Source organism: Pteropus alecto, unplaced genomic scaffold, assembly GCF_000325575.1.
Source record: "Pteropus alecto unplaced genomic scaffold, ASM32557v1 scaffold11, whole genome shotgun sequence".
Classification (NCBI taxonomy): Eukaryota; Metazoa; Chordata; class Mammalia; order Chiroptera; family Pteropodidae; genus Pteropus; species Pteropus alecto.
Window position 1 is genome coordinate 15536028 of NW_006431956.1, and position 15363 is coordinate 15551390.

The window sequence follows — 15363 nt, forward strand, 5'->3', positions numbered from 1 at the left end:
GGTGAAATCGGAGCAGAAATGACCCTTCAAAGCCGGTGAGGCAGAAGCTACCAGCTAAGTAGCTTGTTCCTGTGTCAGCCTCTGTGAGCTGGAAGCGGGCCATGTGGACCTCACCGCCTTATGCTTACTTGGGCACATTACTTGACCTCTCTGAGCGTCCCATTTTGTTGCCTGTTAGCATCACAGAGTGAGTAAGAGTCGAGTCTCTGGAGCCAGCCCGTTCGGGTTCAAATTCAGATTCCCGCATTTCCTAGCCCCTTCAAACCTGGTACTCTCTGTGCCTCAGGTCCGACCTCCTGTGTGAGTTAGGACCTGACACACAGCGCTCAGTCATTGTTAGCTCTTCTCATCACCAACCACCAAGGAAGTATTTATGGCATGTTATGAAGTTTAACCAAAATAATGCAGAGTGCTCATGTACTCCACACATTTTAATTCATTGAGTTTAGAAACAGAAAGGATTTTTTAAAAATATTTTACTTTTCAGGAAGAAGGTATGCTTTTCTGTGCTACTGTGTGTTGAGGAAACAGCATTAACTCGCTACAGGATTGCTTCGTGGGTTCTTCCTGCCTAGAAAAGGAGAACCATCGTGTTATGAGCTCAGCATACCCCAGGCTGCCCCAATTTTGCCACACTCTCATTCTCTTAGCCACGTTGATGGATGGATGCCTTGACTTCTTTCAAAGTTTCTAAACTGTCTCCCATGTGGTCTATAGAATCTTTAGTTGAAAAGAGGAACCCCTCTCTAAACCCACGGACCAGTGCCTGCTAGTGGTAAGGTCTTTGCTATTAAAAGCAGTTACAAGTTTATGATTCACGCAAGTGAGTGGCCACCTACCCTTTCAGGATGTGTGCATCTTTATCGAGGATGTGTGGCCAAACACCTCTCAGTCACAGATTTCATTAGTCGTCAAAAACATTCTCGGGGCTGAGCAAGTTCTGTGATCTGGTGTTAATTAGCAGAGGTGCGTGGACACACCCCAGGCTCCTGCTTCTGCAGCCAGTGGAGGAGGCGGGGAGGATTATTAAGGATGATAGCAAACACAGTGAGTCATAACCAGACGCCAGGCACTGTCCTGAGGGTTTAAAAGTAGCATCACTTGTATTCCTCACAGCGATCCTATGGTTTAGAGGAGGAAACTGAAGCACAGAAAGATGAAGCGACATGCCGAGGGCACGTGGAAATTGTAAGGGCTGTAAACGCACCACTAGCAGGCTGACCACCGAGCCCACACCCCTGAACCATAACTGAGGCCTGAGCAAAGTGGGGGTCCGAACCAGCAGACCACAGAGGGACTAAAGTCAGGGGACTTCAGTGACCCACTGCAGAAAGGAGACTGAAGAGTTCCATCTGGCTTTCTCACGGAGGGTCAATACAGACGGTCCCTCTCCAGCGGCGATGTCGCTCCCATCCCCCATTTTGGTTTTTACCATCTTTGTTTCCTGAAAATGTGGCCGGGCTGCTTAGCATGCTTAGCAGAGCAGCAGGAAACACACTTAAGCGGCCGGTGCCAGCTAGTTTTTTGGAGTTTTAAAAAAAGACTTAGTTAAAAGTCCTATTTTCTCCCCCACTGAAAAGGAAAAAAAGTTTTATGCAGTTACATTTCTTCTTGTGAGAGAAATACGGAAATGGTACGACCAGTGAAAATCCGTTGATAATGAAAGAACAATATCTATGTCTGAAGTCTTAGGCTTGAGGCTATTTCAGACATCAAGAAACAACTGCATTTCTGAAATAAGTGAAATCAGTAAAACTTATTAAAAGACTACAAATGGGGAAATACATATGGCAACATTGTGTGTATGATTAAATTAGGTCTCTATCCCCAAAATAAGGACTAACTCAATAGAAAACTAACAAACAAAGCCAACAATTGGGATAGTTGCTGAGTGCTGGAAGTCAGCATCGCACAAATTAGAGTGTTTCTTTTGCATGTCAAAAAGGTTACCCAGCATAACTGGCCTAGTGTAACTCCATTTTTCCTAAGCAGTGGGAAAGACGGCTTATCCTGTGAAAGAAGAGAGAAAAGTAATAGTTTTCTTAGATTTTAAGACAACAATCTGAAACCGAAATCCTTCCATTAAAAACGTAAAAATGCAAGTACAGTTGAGCCTTGAACAAAAGTTAGAACTCCGTGGGTCCACTTATACATGGATTTTTTTTTTCAATAAATACTGTATTTTATTAACATTTTTTTCTCTCTAGCTTACTTGTACAAATACAGCATATAATACATATAACAGACAAAATATGTGCCGACTGTTAATGGAAGGCTTCTGGACAATAGTCGGCTATAAGCAGTTAAGTTTTGGGGGAGTAAAAAGTTATATTGCATATTTTTGACTGTGCGGGGGACCGGCGCCCCAACCCCCCGTGTTATTCAAGAGTCTGCGATAGTTGTACATGTTGGTCCCCCGACAGCTGTGTCTCCTAATTGTACATCATCTAGCATCACTGCCTATTAAGGGAACAGACGTCTGCCTCCTTCACGCAGGCAGGGGTGGGCTGCCTTACTGCTTCTGCCTGCCAGCTGCTTATCTCAGAATTCTCTGTTTCAGGTCTCTGTCCTAGGGTGCCCTGACCCGGTGGTGCATGAGATTGCCTATCAATACGGAAAAAATGTGGGAATAGCTTTTCAGGTTGGTCCACTTCTTTATAAGGCCGTGGCCTATTAGGACAGTGGGCAGGGCGGCTGTGATGTTGGGATGGTGGTGCTCATGACATTCCTTTTTCTCTTTCACTAGCTAATAGATGATGTGTTGGATTTCACCTCATGTTCTGACCAGATGGGCAAACCAACGTCTGCCGATCTGAAGCTCGGTTTAGCCACTGGCCCTGTGTTATTTGCTTGTCGACAGGTAGGTTTTTACAAATTCCCTTTGACACGCTGCTGTGTAGCCCTACAGAACCAGTAATGTCCAGGCACAGCTAATGGGAAGGTTTAGATAAGAAGTATTTGGGAAAGCATTTCAGTAAGAAACCTCAGGTCTAGATCTGTGGCTGAAATGTTGGGGACAGTCATTTCACCCCTAAGCTTTATCTGTTTCCTTATCTGTAAAACTGAGATTACAACCTTCCTGCCAGGGTTGTTGTGAGGATTAACTGAGGTAATACTCATGGAGATACTCTGTAAATTAAGTGCTGTGTAATTTAAGGTAGCATCACAATTATTTCCATGTATTTGGAGCACTGACAAGGTAAATGGTTTCCACATCTTGATTATAGGACTGGACTTTGGGTGTGCCTCAGAACCCCTTACAAAGGCACAGGAAGGGCTTCCAAGCGTAAGAAATTCTGAGAAATTCTCCAGTTCTAGAAGTTTAATGGGACTGTTTGCTGCTCTCAGAGAGCCTCGGCCACTGCCTCAAAAAGTCAAGAAGTCAGTGGAATGCACTACTAGAACCACATAGTTCCTTCTTTCTCCAGATTGAGGGGCTGTCAATTAAGGAAGTAAGTAAAGCTGCCTTCATATTCTCCTTTACATGGATGAAAAGCTTAGGGAGCTTCAAAGATGCTGCAGTGACATGCAGGGTGTACATTCTGAGAGCCTGCTCTGGACCCTGGCCACGTTGCTTTTGGCTCTGGGGCCGAATGCTATTGGTAATAAGTGGGACACTGGCTGGTATTTCGACATCTCTTTAATAGATTTCATCTTAGTAGTATTTAATTCATTATTTAGCTAAGCAATAAGATGTTCATCACCATGCCATAAAATTAAAAATTACTCTTTGGTCTGAAGTTTTAGTAACTTGTAGTCTTTCAGATTTTTGCCTCTATTTGTTCTCAAAAATTACAAAGATAAATCATGTCTTCCATAGAACTCAATAATTCCATTCTGATATTATACAAACCAGTGACTTCACTTTTAATCAGTTTCTTATCCAAGAAAAAGAGCTCATCTTTTCCCCACTGTGTAGCAGAGCCATGCCCAGGGCAGTCCTTTTCAGAGGAGGCTCACGGCTTGGGCACTAAGCCAGGTTACTTTGGACAGCAGTCAAGTGAGGAATGAGGGGTGCAAATAGAGATGTGGGAGCACTTTGTGGAAACATCTGTCCTCATTACCAGGCTCTGTCCTCTCAGAATTTTGAGGCAGAGGTGAGAAGTGAAAGGTATGCTATAAATGGGTCATTTCTTCTACTGAGACTAACTCACCAACCCAAAACGCCAGAATATTAATATACGTGCCAACTTCTGACAAAAATTTGTAAGATCTCCTTCCTTGTACACATTAAAGCATGAGTGAGGAACATTTTCTTTTTTACCATTAACCTACTAAAAAAAGCAGAGGATTCATGAGCCATGTAAAAGGCACGCCTGAGAATAGAGAGGTAAGTCACTGGTTACCATCTATACAACTGAAAAATTAATCAGCTCTTCAGACCTTGGTTAGAAACGTGAACAGAAAACAAGATGGACCGAGTACACCGAGATTCTGCCAGCTCAGGAACGCTTCCTTTAGCTGGGCCCTGAGGTTATCAAGATGACTTAGACGAGGACTTTCCCTAAAGCAGCTTAGTTTACTAAAAGCTTCAGAAAACTTAACAGTTAATTGTTATGAGTCCCACGGTACTAAGTTAACAGCCAGGTCCCACTTAAACCTTAAGGTGATTGAAGATGGATGCCTCTTCGATTGTTTCACTATGAACATATTTCAAAAGAAATTAATTTGCTTTCCTCTACAAGAACAATAATGAATAATTCTACCTTCAGATATAGTGGGGCAAAGTCAGGGGAGAAATGGACCACTGCTCTATATTGATTTGTCAGTAATATATAAGAGATTGAAAAATGTTGGTTTAGGAAGGAAAAAAAAAAAAAAAAGGCAAGGAAAAGGAACAAAGTTTATAGTGCCCCAAACCAGTTTTCTGTGTTTCACTGGAAAATCCCAGCATCACGAGGCACACAGTCACCCTCACCAGACAGCACTTTTCCCATCTGCCCAGAAGGCATTGGGAGTTGTTAAAAGGCACATTGCAGCCTTAGAAAAGGGAACATAGAATGAGATCAAGCAGGAAGTGATTCTGGACAAGACCTGCTTCCTAAAGAGACTGATCTTTCTGTCTTGTATCGGCAAATATGTATTTATAAGTTGTTTTGTAATAAAACATTTTTAGACTCCACTAAGGATTATACTGTCAATAAAAAAAAAGTGGGGGGTGGGGGTGGGGAGGGATTCTTGGCCAGAAATTTGTCAAGATTTATGGGGCTAAAATTGTTTTGGGGTAAACCAAGTTCAAAAATAACATGAGAATATACAGTATCTCCATTAAATGAAAATGCACTGTTTTCATAATTTGCAAAGGATTCTTTTATACATTATCTCCAATCCCACAACTCCTCTTTGTGGTAGGTGTTATGTCCATTCTACAAATGAGAAAGTGATGTTCAAACTTGATCGAAATTAGACACTTGGTAAATGGCACATTAGGAAATTAAACACTCCAAGTCTTCTAAGACTAGGATCCGTTTTACTCCACAATGTATTATCGCCACTGCAAAAGCGAGTACCTTATGAGCGTGTCTGATCCCCAGGTCTTCCCACAAAGTTGATAACAGGTGTGCTCTGGCACTGAAAATGTACTGACAACACTCAAAGAAGAGGCAGTGTCAGCTCTCATTTAGTGGAGTAGGTTTAAGATGTTTGCCATCTTTTTCCAGAGGTCAGTGAGTTTCATTTGCAGATAAACCTTTGAACTTTTCCATTTGTGAACACTGAGTCTCACTGGACCAAGACAAGACAATCAACTCTGGAAAATGGCTTTTCCTTTTTAACTGAGCATGGAGAATTCGGCATTTGTTGGTCCCAGAAACTTGACAGAAATTCCCTCTCTGGAATTCACCATTTTTCAAATCTCTCTGTAGAGGTTTCTTGATAACATTTGCTATAGGGGATTTAAGAAGAGTTTCAAAATTTCTGGAGAGGTCCCAATGATGACAGTGCCCTTCCTTGTATAATGTGTGTACATATTTTAAGAACAAAAACCTCGTTAAATCCTCAAAGAGGATATAGGTCGGATTTTGAAATCTTCAGAATCAAAAGGAATTTTTTTTTTTTTTTTTTTTGGTGAGACTATGTTAGTTCTCGAATATCCTTTAAGAGATCTTTTCCTTTCTTCTGCTTCTCTTCTGTATTTGATAAGTCACCAGACTTTAAATGTCAGCCTGTAGCTGTACTTGCAACTGCCATCACCATTCCCAGCCCCTGCACCAGCTGCCCAGGCTTTTTGCTCTTGTGACTAGCTGGTGCCTTCGTTACCCAAGTTTTGTTCAAGCTCACTTTAATTAATTGATCACCTTTGTAGTTTAGTTTATGGTATAGTTTAGATTTCAGAGTTAGAATTTCATTCATCCACAGCTGGTTTTCCTACTCTTAAAAAGAGCCTGAACAAACAAAAATTTTCTTATTTCTCAGGCGGACAACTGTTCTTCCTGTTGTGTTTCTCATTACTTCTCCATATACACACACATTAAGGAGAATGAAGAGTGCCTGGGGGAAAAGTTTGACATTTGCATAGTAAAACTGCCCACAGTACATGTTTCAAAGGAAGGATGTAGTCACACTCAATGCAAATATTTCTTTCAAACTCTGCTTTCTGAATGCTTTTTACAGTAAAAGGAATCAGAAAAAACATCCAATCAGCTCATTTTACACTTGTTGGTATTGCAAAAAAAACCTCCTAGACCATCAATCAGGTAATTTTATCAGATGCCCAGGACAGTATCACATCAGCTTTGAGAATACAGCCTTCTAGAAATACAATTTTGGAATGTAGTAGTAATCAACTAAGACGAATGCCAATTTGATTTGAATTTTTTACCGCTAAAGTTGATTGCGCTTTCCTGATGTTTCCTATAAAATTTAAATTATTTTATTCTTAACAGACCAGTTACTAAAGCAAATTATGGGTTTTTAGAACTAACTGATTGCTGGTTCTTTAAATGTTGCGCATGTTAGCAGCCTCTACGTGTTCAGAACTGTTCTGATACATACTCTGCCCTGAAAGGAACATTCTTAATTCTTAATCTGCCACCATCTGGCTGAGGTTTTTCTATGTGTGCCCTATTTTTCCTTCTAGGATTTCTAATACCGTGGTGGTGGTTACAGGACAACAGCTTATTTCATCCTTCAGGCTCACTGCCAGGGAAAAACTGGCAACTGCTATAAGCACTGACGTGTCCAAAACCAAACATGTCATCTTACCCCTTATTTCACAGGACCATAAGTTAGAGCTAATGGACCTCAGGTCATGTAGTTCGGCTCCTCCATGACACAGCTGGGGAGGCTAGGACCCAAGAGGTTCAGGAACTCACTCAGCTGTGGCAGCACCAGCACTAGAGCTCGGATCTAGAAGATGGAAGTGATTTGGTGTTCTGGCTTCATGATTCTGTTAATAATGACAATTCCCCTAAATTGTTGCTAAGTATCATGGAATATAGGTTTTCTCTTCATTGCCTTTTGTACCTGTTTTCTTTTTTCCTCTCATTACCATCAGCTTAACTCTGATCTTTATAATTTACTACAGTAACCTGACTTGTATTTGTAACTCCATCTCCTCTAATTCAATGGTTCTCAGCCTTGGCTGCACCTGGAGAGTTTTTGAGATCCTGATGCGCAGCCCAAACCCCGAGCCAATATAGTCAGCCTTTGGGAGCAGATCTAGGAAACTGTTATAAACTCCCCATGTGATTCCAGCATGCAGTTTACTCAGCATCGAGTACCACTGCTCTAATCCATTCTACAAGCTGCTGTAGCAGAGATCTCTGCTCATACTACCCTCTGTTCAGAAACCGCAATAGCTTTTAAGCGTCACTCGATTTAGTACTAAGAATAGAATTCCTAATTTTCACCCTCATCCTGGGCTTGTGGTTCTCAAACTGTCAGCATCCCCTGGGAACTCATTAGAAATGCTCACTTAGGCCCCCTGTACTGAATTAGACACTTAGGAGAGAGGCTTGAGCCTCCGGTGTTTCTGGTGTGACCTAACGTTTACGAACCACAAGAAAAGTCAGTAAGGAGATGTTAGAGATGTACTCATCCTTCTCTCTTTTCTACTCAGTGTCGGACCAAGGATAGAAAACTGAATGAACACTGCACTAGCCCAGTCCCTGGGCATGGAAAAATTGATGTCTCTCTTAGCTCTGCTTCTTTAGTTGCTATAATTTACTGTTACCCTACATCATCTAATCAATCACCTTTTTGCTTTTTCCTATTATTTCCTATTGTTACAAACTAGTATTGGAACATTTGATTCTGCCAAGATGAATAAATAGATTTTCTTTCTTTATGGTTAGTTCCCAGAAATGAATGCTATGATAATGAGACGGTTCAGTTTGCCAGGAGATGTGGACAGAGCTCGACAATATGTATTACAGGTAAGAGTTAAAAAAAAAAAAGAGGCAACAGCAGGTACGATGTGGCAGCTTCTTAATAGAACAAGTAACATTAAATTTTAGATACAAGACCAAGTTTAGTCCCTTCTTGATTTGACAAAAACTGAGAAGGAAAAACTTGTAATTCGTTTTTCTTGTAGATTTCTTTGCCAGGGATTCTGATTTGCTTGGCCTTGGTTAGGGCATGGACAGTTAACATTTTTTGAAAGCTATTCCTGTGATTCTGATGTGCAGTCAGGGTTGGGAACCACTGGTTTGGAACCAGTCTTCACCATGCCTGTCAGTGGCGTGACTATTCTCCCAATTACCCAGACTCGTCTCCAGATTAATCCAAGCCCTCAGCCCTGCCACGGCTAGACTATTACAGCAGTTTACTCAAAACTGATCTTACCTGTTCCATCCTGTCTAACTCTCATAAAGGTGTGACTAAAGAAATGTTAACTTGAAAAAAAATTAAACCAACATAGGCAAACTAATAAACTGTTTAACTTTCGGCGCTGTAAGTTTTTTTCAAATATATTGCCATATATCTTCCGAACTTTTCTGTTGAAGCCCTATCTTTTTGTGTATTTTCAGTTTCGATGACTTATCTTTTGAGAATGAGCTATTTCTAAGATCCAAATCCAGTCAGTTGGAGCCAGCAGATCTAGTTAATAAGGCAAGCAAATAATTTTTAGTAAGCAGATATGGTCTGAGATCTATAATTAGTCCAATACTTGAAAGAATTCCAAATAGACCTTTCAGATTTTTTTAAATTTCCAAAAAATAAAACCCTTCCAAAGGATATTATTTCTCTGTTAAATCTGTATACTGTTACGCATAATTTGCTATCGGTTAGCACCTTTTTGGAGGGTAGTTTGGCAGTATGATTAAAAAATCAATATGAGGGAGGGCTGTAGCTGAGAGAGAAGTTGCTATGCCTGGGAGAAGTCCTGGTTTCAGAAAAAGCTGAAGTAAGTGGGACTGAAAAGAGAGAAATTAATTGTAACTCTTGTGCAAAACAGTGACGTTCCAGCAAGCCTAAGCAGAAACACACAGAAGAAAAGTCCCCAGGATGTTCTCTAAACAAATTCTCCAAAGACCTCTAAATTCTAGCTCCCCATTCACCCAGAGCTCCCGGTTGCTATTCTCTCATTAAATATAAATGGACAACTAGGGTTTTATTTAGAATTACTAGCTGACTGAATGAAAGAGACCAAGATACACAAAAATAAAGAGGAAGAATATAAATAGGAGGATTCAAAAATAATTCATAAAACAAGATAATATCTAATAAATAAGAACAAGCTCAGGAGAAATTTTAAATGACTGAAAAATTAACTGCTAAGAAGAGTTGGAATGTGGAATTGAGAAAATCTTCCAAAATGTAAACAGCAAGGGAAGCATATGAGAAAAGCTCAGAAGAGAATCAGTTACAATCATATAACAAGTTTCAGGAAGAGAATCAAAAAATGAAGTCAAAGAACAAAATGGTCGCCTACAAAAGGAAAGGGGTCAAACTGGCTCGGTATAGAGCAAACACCGGAAGCTAGAAGGCAGTGAGCAAGGCCTTCCAAATGGTGAAGAAACGTTTTAAAACGAGAATTCTATATGCTCTGGAGGTAAAAGTCATTATCACACTAAGGACTAAAAGTTGGCTTCCAGTACACATTTTCTGGGTAAGTTACAGTTGGATATATTTCAGCAAAAGTGTGAAAACACCAAGAAAGAGAAAGATGTAGGTACTATAAAACCAGTGTGAACCTAAGAGTTCATTCAATCAAAAGTCATCCTGCGATGGCAGTTGTACAAGACCTAAAAGGCAGCCAGTCTTAATGAAAAGGATGAAGAAGGCATCAGAAATACTAGGAATCAAGAGCTCCTTTCACACAAAGTTAGAAAAGGAGACAATTACATTCAGACGTGGGCTTCTGGGTATATTTAAAAACATGACACAAGCTAAAATATGTCATATTTTGTGTCAGTTGGTATAGAAAATCAGAGGCCTTTCAACCATGTTAGGGATCTTCTCTCAATGACAGAGGCATCATGAACTAGGAACCATGGAGAGGAAATGACTGACCTGATTCTACCATAAACTTTTTTACATCATGGAAATAATACTTTGTTGGTGTTCAGCTTTTAAAAAGAACCAACATAAAAGCATGGTTATAAAACAAGCAATGCAAACCTACCTTTAGTGTAAAGGTTCAGTTAAAAGCAGAAAGAATAGGAGCACTAGGTTTCCTCATCTTAAACAAGATGAAGTCAGATGGCAAAAGTCATCAATAGAAGAACTAAAGATAACACTATGATCAAAATAGGATCTTAGTGGGCTAAATCCTCGTTTTGGTAGAAAGGAAACAGATAATAACAAATTGATAATTAAGAAATAAAAACCAATGGATAAAACAGCTGGTGCCTTTTGAAGAAGGAAACTTGATTTTCATCATCAGCTCTTCTGTTCACTTTTATTATGTACTTTTTAAAACTTTCACTTCAGATTTTATTTAAAAATTCATTGTATAGATATTTTATATGTGTAGAACTTTTTAAAAACTCTAATATTTAAATTAAGAATAGAGGGAAATAAATAGATGGCTACTTGATATTAATGAGTTAGTTGCTTTGCATGCTAATAGTTACTTTGCTTCGGTCTGGGGAAAGGGCCTAAAAAAGTAGGCAGAGGAGGAACTATGAGTTGAAGAGAGAACATTAGAAACATAGTTTGGCTGTTAGCTAATCTATTCCTTAAAGTATGTTTTAATTTATTATAATGAATTTAAGAGCTGATCCCGTAGGTAACATACATCCATTCTGTTTTTTCTGTATCTGCAGAGTGATGGTGTGCAACAAACAACCTACCTCGCCCAGCGGTACTGCCACGAAGCAATAAGAGAGATCAGTAAACTGCGACCATCCCGAGAGAGAGATGCCCTTATACAGCTCTCAGAAACTGTACTCACGAGAGATAAATGACAAGTCTTTCTGTTATTTCTGGCAGCTATTTTACCAGACTGTGCCTAAAGACTTTTGTGGAATATACTTTGCTTCATGTGCAGATAACCAAAAATCATTTTAAAAAATCATTTCAACCTTAATGATGGGCAGGTTTTTTTTATTGGCAAAATTTTTCAGAAAATTTTTAAAATGTAATTAAACCATCTGAATCTGTCATTCTAGTCCTGTAAATTCTAATCGAGGTATCTTGATGGTTATATGTGGTATTGTTTACACTGTTAATATTCACATGTAAAACCATTACACAAATAAATAGTCAGTGTTAAATTCAAATGGTTTATCTTGTTTCACCATAGGAGTAAAGGTCAGAGATTTGTGAGGTCTACATTTCAATCCACATTAGATTTTAACAGTATCCAAAATTTCATATAGGAGAATGGTTTATTATAAAAGACTGTACATAAAATTTAGACAAGTTATATACAAAATTAAGAGAACATTCCACTTAAAAAAATGAAGATGGTAGCTAGCTGATCACTAGTGATACTGAAATCATGTTTAAAATTAACAAAGGCAAAATGCGTATGCAACAGTCACATTGATTTGGTAGCAATGGCCTTTATAAGTCTCAGAAATAAACGTTTTGCACTAGTCTTACCATTTACTATACTGTTATAAGTCTGTGAATGCCCAGTACATAACTGTAATTAGAAATCCAAACAACTCCTCAATACAGAAACCCACACTTGAGTGCTCTACTTTAATATCCGAGGCAATATAGAATTATACACAGGAGAAAACACCCCTCTAAACCTCCCTTAAATTAGGAGACACACAAAGTGCATGTGTTGCATTTCAATTATGTCAAAGACAATACAAACCTGTTGGTCAGGTATATCCCTGTTCACTGATTACTATATGACCCACCATTTCCCCCAATTATTTAAAAATTTTTTCTGTGTTGCTAGTGCCAGGTAATGGATTAAACAGTGCCTATTCAAAAATCAATCGCATCCATTTCTACAAAACAGTATGTAAAAGATACTTATAATTTCCTTTCATTGAACCAGTATACAACAGTCCACTGAAAAACTGAAGGACTGATAACAATACTTAAGAATTTTACCTACAGAACGTGTATACACTTTTATACATTTTCTTAGCTTTGAAAAAAAAGTTACTTTAGAAAAGCAATTAAGTAGATTGACTTGTAAATAACCATCGCAGATTTTAAATCTGCAAAAATCAGTCACATTGATGTTGGGACACGTTGAAATAAGGCTAAAATTTTTTCCCAAGTTAATATACTGAGAAAATAGAACCATAATTCTGCAATAAATCAGTATCTTTTATTTATTTATTTTTTAAAGCAAACCAGTGAAGGAAAGGACAAAAACCTTTGGTTCACTTATATATTTATGAATGGAAAAAATTGATAATGCAAATTCACTCATTAAAAAACTTAAGTACAAATTACAACATTACAGATAACCCTTTTTTTGTCTGTTTTGTTTCACACGGAAACCTCAGAGACTCGATTCATTTCAAGAGACCTAAGTACGAGTACTCCAAGTAAGTATTACACAAATTGGAAGCATCTTGGATTTTTTAAAGTATATGTCAATACATAAATTTGTATGCATGCTTTAAACAAAGTTATAGTTCAAGAATGAGTCTAAACAAAAAGTATGACCAGCACCAGCATTTAAGTTTCAGATTTTAATATTAGTCTGACATAGCATTAGTAACCATGCTGCACTGAAACATGTAATGGTACAATCGGAATCATGATTTGTTAAATATTATACCCCACAACCCCAGAATATTTAGGCTGGTCATAAAGTTACATTGTGTAAGTAAGTACATAAGCATAATCGATTATGGACAAAACTGCCTCAAAGATTTATGCTTATAGGTAGACATTCAATTATACCAATAAAACAGCATGTCCTGAAAATATGGGCACGTTTTAAAACATTTTAAGACAATTCTGTTAATCATTAATAGTCCCACAAATATGACTGAGTAATAAGAACCTACTTTAAAAGCAAAAAATTTAATCAGTATAGTGCATGATTGATTCAACATAGTTCCCAGGGAACAGACCAGTCACTCGATTGCAGACTCCTTCATACCAGCCATCATCATTCTTCTTTATTACATAAATGATTGCACCCTCCATAAATGATAGCTCATCATCCTTGTCTTTTGTATAATCATATATTGCCACAACTATGGAGGAAAAAAATTGAGATAATAGGTAAGTGCATTATATCTAACATTTAATTGAATTTTAAAATGTAAAGCCAATTAAATCAACAGTATAGCAAAACCAACTATTTTTATAAATATTTTTAATTCTTACATCTATAAATATAGGTAAACTGATGGCCAATCATGTGCCTAAATCACTAGCTCGATCTTTGGGCCAAACTGACAATCTGATTAGACTAGAGAAATCAATAGTTTCTACCAATCTATTTAAAAAGATCTCTGAAATTTAGGAATTATTATATTTCAATTTGTTTGCTCAAACATCTATTAAGTGCCAACCATATGCAAAACACCATTTTTCAAAATAACTACTGGGCAAAGCTGCATAGCCAATCAGTAAACTAGCTAATTTGAAAATAAGCATATATTAGGAGATAAATCTCAATCTACTCATTCAAGGAAAACATTCATGTAATTTATGGGGCTATACTTAGCATCTTTTACAGAATATTTACACACTTTAAAGGTTAACAGAATTTTTTTTAAGGGATAAAAAAGTAAAGACCCATTAAGCTAGAGAACTATTTGTAATTCTGTAGTATCTGATTGCTTTGGTTTCAAAATATTCACTTTCTTTACACAGTGTTGTGGAAAGGAATGGCTTCAAAAAATTACTAGTTTTCCAAACTACTGGTTTATGAATTTAATTATTCTTTTATTCTGCCTTTATAGCGTAATTCTGAAATTATATGTAATAATCTAATGTATGTGAAATGGTATGTGATATGGATTTTTTTCATTGTTTTACCTTGTGTAGTTTTTTTCTTAAGAGTTTTTAAGACATTTAAGGTGTTCTGGAATTTACTTTTCCTCTAAGAAAGATGGCTACTGCCCACAATTATTCTGAATTAATGAATTATAAAAAGAGACCTGAAGCACTAATCCAGAGCATCATTTGCCAAATCAAAACAGATGATCTGTTTTCCCCTATACAAAATATTATGTTAGGTAAACTCAACAAATCCATTTTCCTCCATTTTAATCCTGGAGCAGAATCACAGTATTATGATTACAAGTTCACTTTCATATAGCTTTTTAAAAACCCAAGAACAAAGAATAAACAACATTAAATTATTACCTTGGTATTACTTTTGGTTTAAAAAACTACCCAAGAAAACTGAATGACTGCTAGAGATAGTAAGGAGTGTAAAATTAAAAAGTCAAATATTATTTGCCAATTAATTTTTATTACTTATTGTTTAATTTTGATAACATTAATTTATTTGCATTCAGAATCATAATGGGTTAGATTTTGAGCAGTGTAGATGACTTTTAAACTGATTATGAAAAGGCATGACACCCTCAAAGTCATTCAACAGAATAAAAATTTTATTTCCTCTTGTTCTTATTTTATTTCTTTTTCCACTTATACAAAGAGCTGGTAAAAGTGCTGAGCTCAATTAATAATGTTTCTATTTTCCAAAACCCCTTTATAAATGAAACCCAGTTGCACCCAACTTCCCCTCTCTCAATGCCCATATTCTCTCACATAATAACTCTTACTGCAGAGTACTTAACTATTAACAAATCAATTCCATTCTACTCTCCAGGATCGTATCATAATCCCTGTAAAGAGCTAAACTCTCCCTTCTGTGTGTATTGTAAGGTTCTCTGGAAGTTGAAGTCTAATACTCTAATCCTACTTCCTTCTACATGATAAAAATTTAAAGATAGCTATCTAGTCCCTCTGAAATCTTTTCCTCAAATTAGAAATAACACTTTCAACTGTTTCTCATTATATGTGCACTTTCTAGAC

General features: G+C 37.6%; 2 protein-coding genes across 11 annotated transcripts in view; one reads left to right on the forward strand and one right to left on the reverse strand.

Moving 5' to 3' along the window:
- The window catches only part of PDSS1 (decaprenyl diphosphate synthase subunit 1), a 38525-nt gene extending 26859 nt beyond the window's left edge, over positions 1-11666 (forward strand). For both annotated transcript variants that reach the window (XM_006907020.2, XM_025043464.1), the window contains 4 exons: positions 2561-2641; positions 2747-2860; positions 8295-8375; positions 11211-11666. In XM_006907020.2, coding sequence (XP_006907082.1) covers positions 2561-2641; positions 2747-2860; positions 8295-8375; positions 11211-11351 — 417 coding nt within the window. In that variant the 3' untranslated portion in view covers positions 11352-11666. The remainder of the gene's footprint in view (positions 1-2560; positions 2642-2746; positions 2861-8294; positions 8376-11210) is intronic.
- A 994-nt stretch (positions 11667-12660) lies between these two features.
- The window catches only part of ABI1 (abl interactor 1), an 88431-nt gene continuing 85728 nt past the window's right edge, over positions 12661-15363 (reverse strand). For all 9 annotated transcript variants that reach the window (XM_025043463.1, XM_015585609.2, XM_006907026.3 and 6 more), the window contains one exon: positions 12661-13565. In XM_025043463.1, coding sequence (XP_024899231.1) covers positions 13390-13565 — 176 coding nt within the window. In that variant the 3' untranslated portion in view covers positions 12661-13389. The remainder of the gene's footprint in view (positions 13566-15363) is intronic.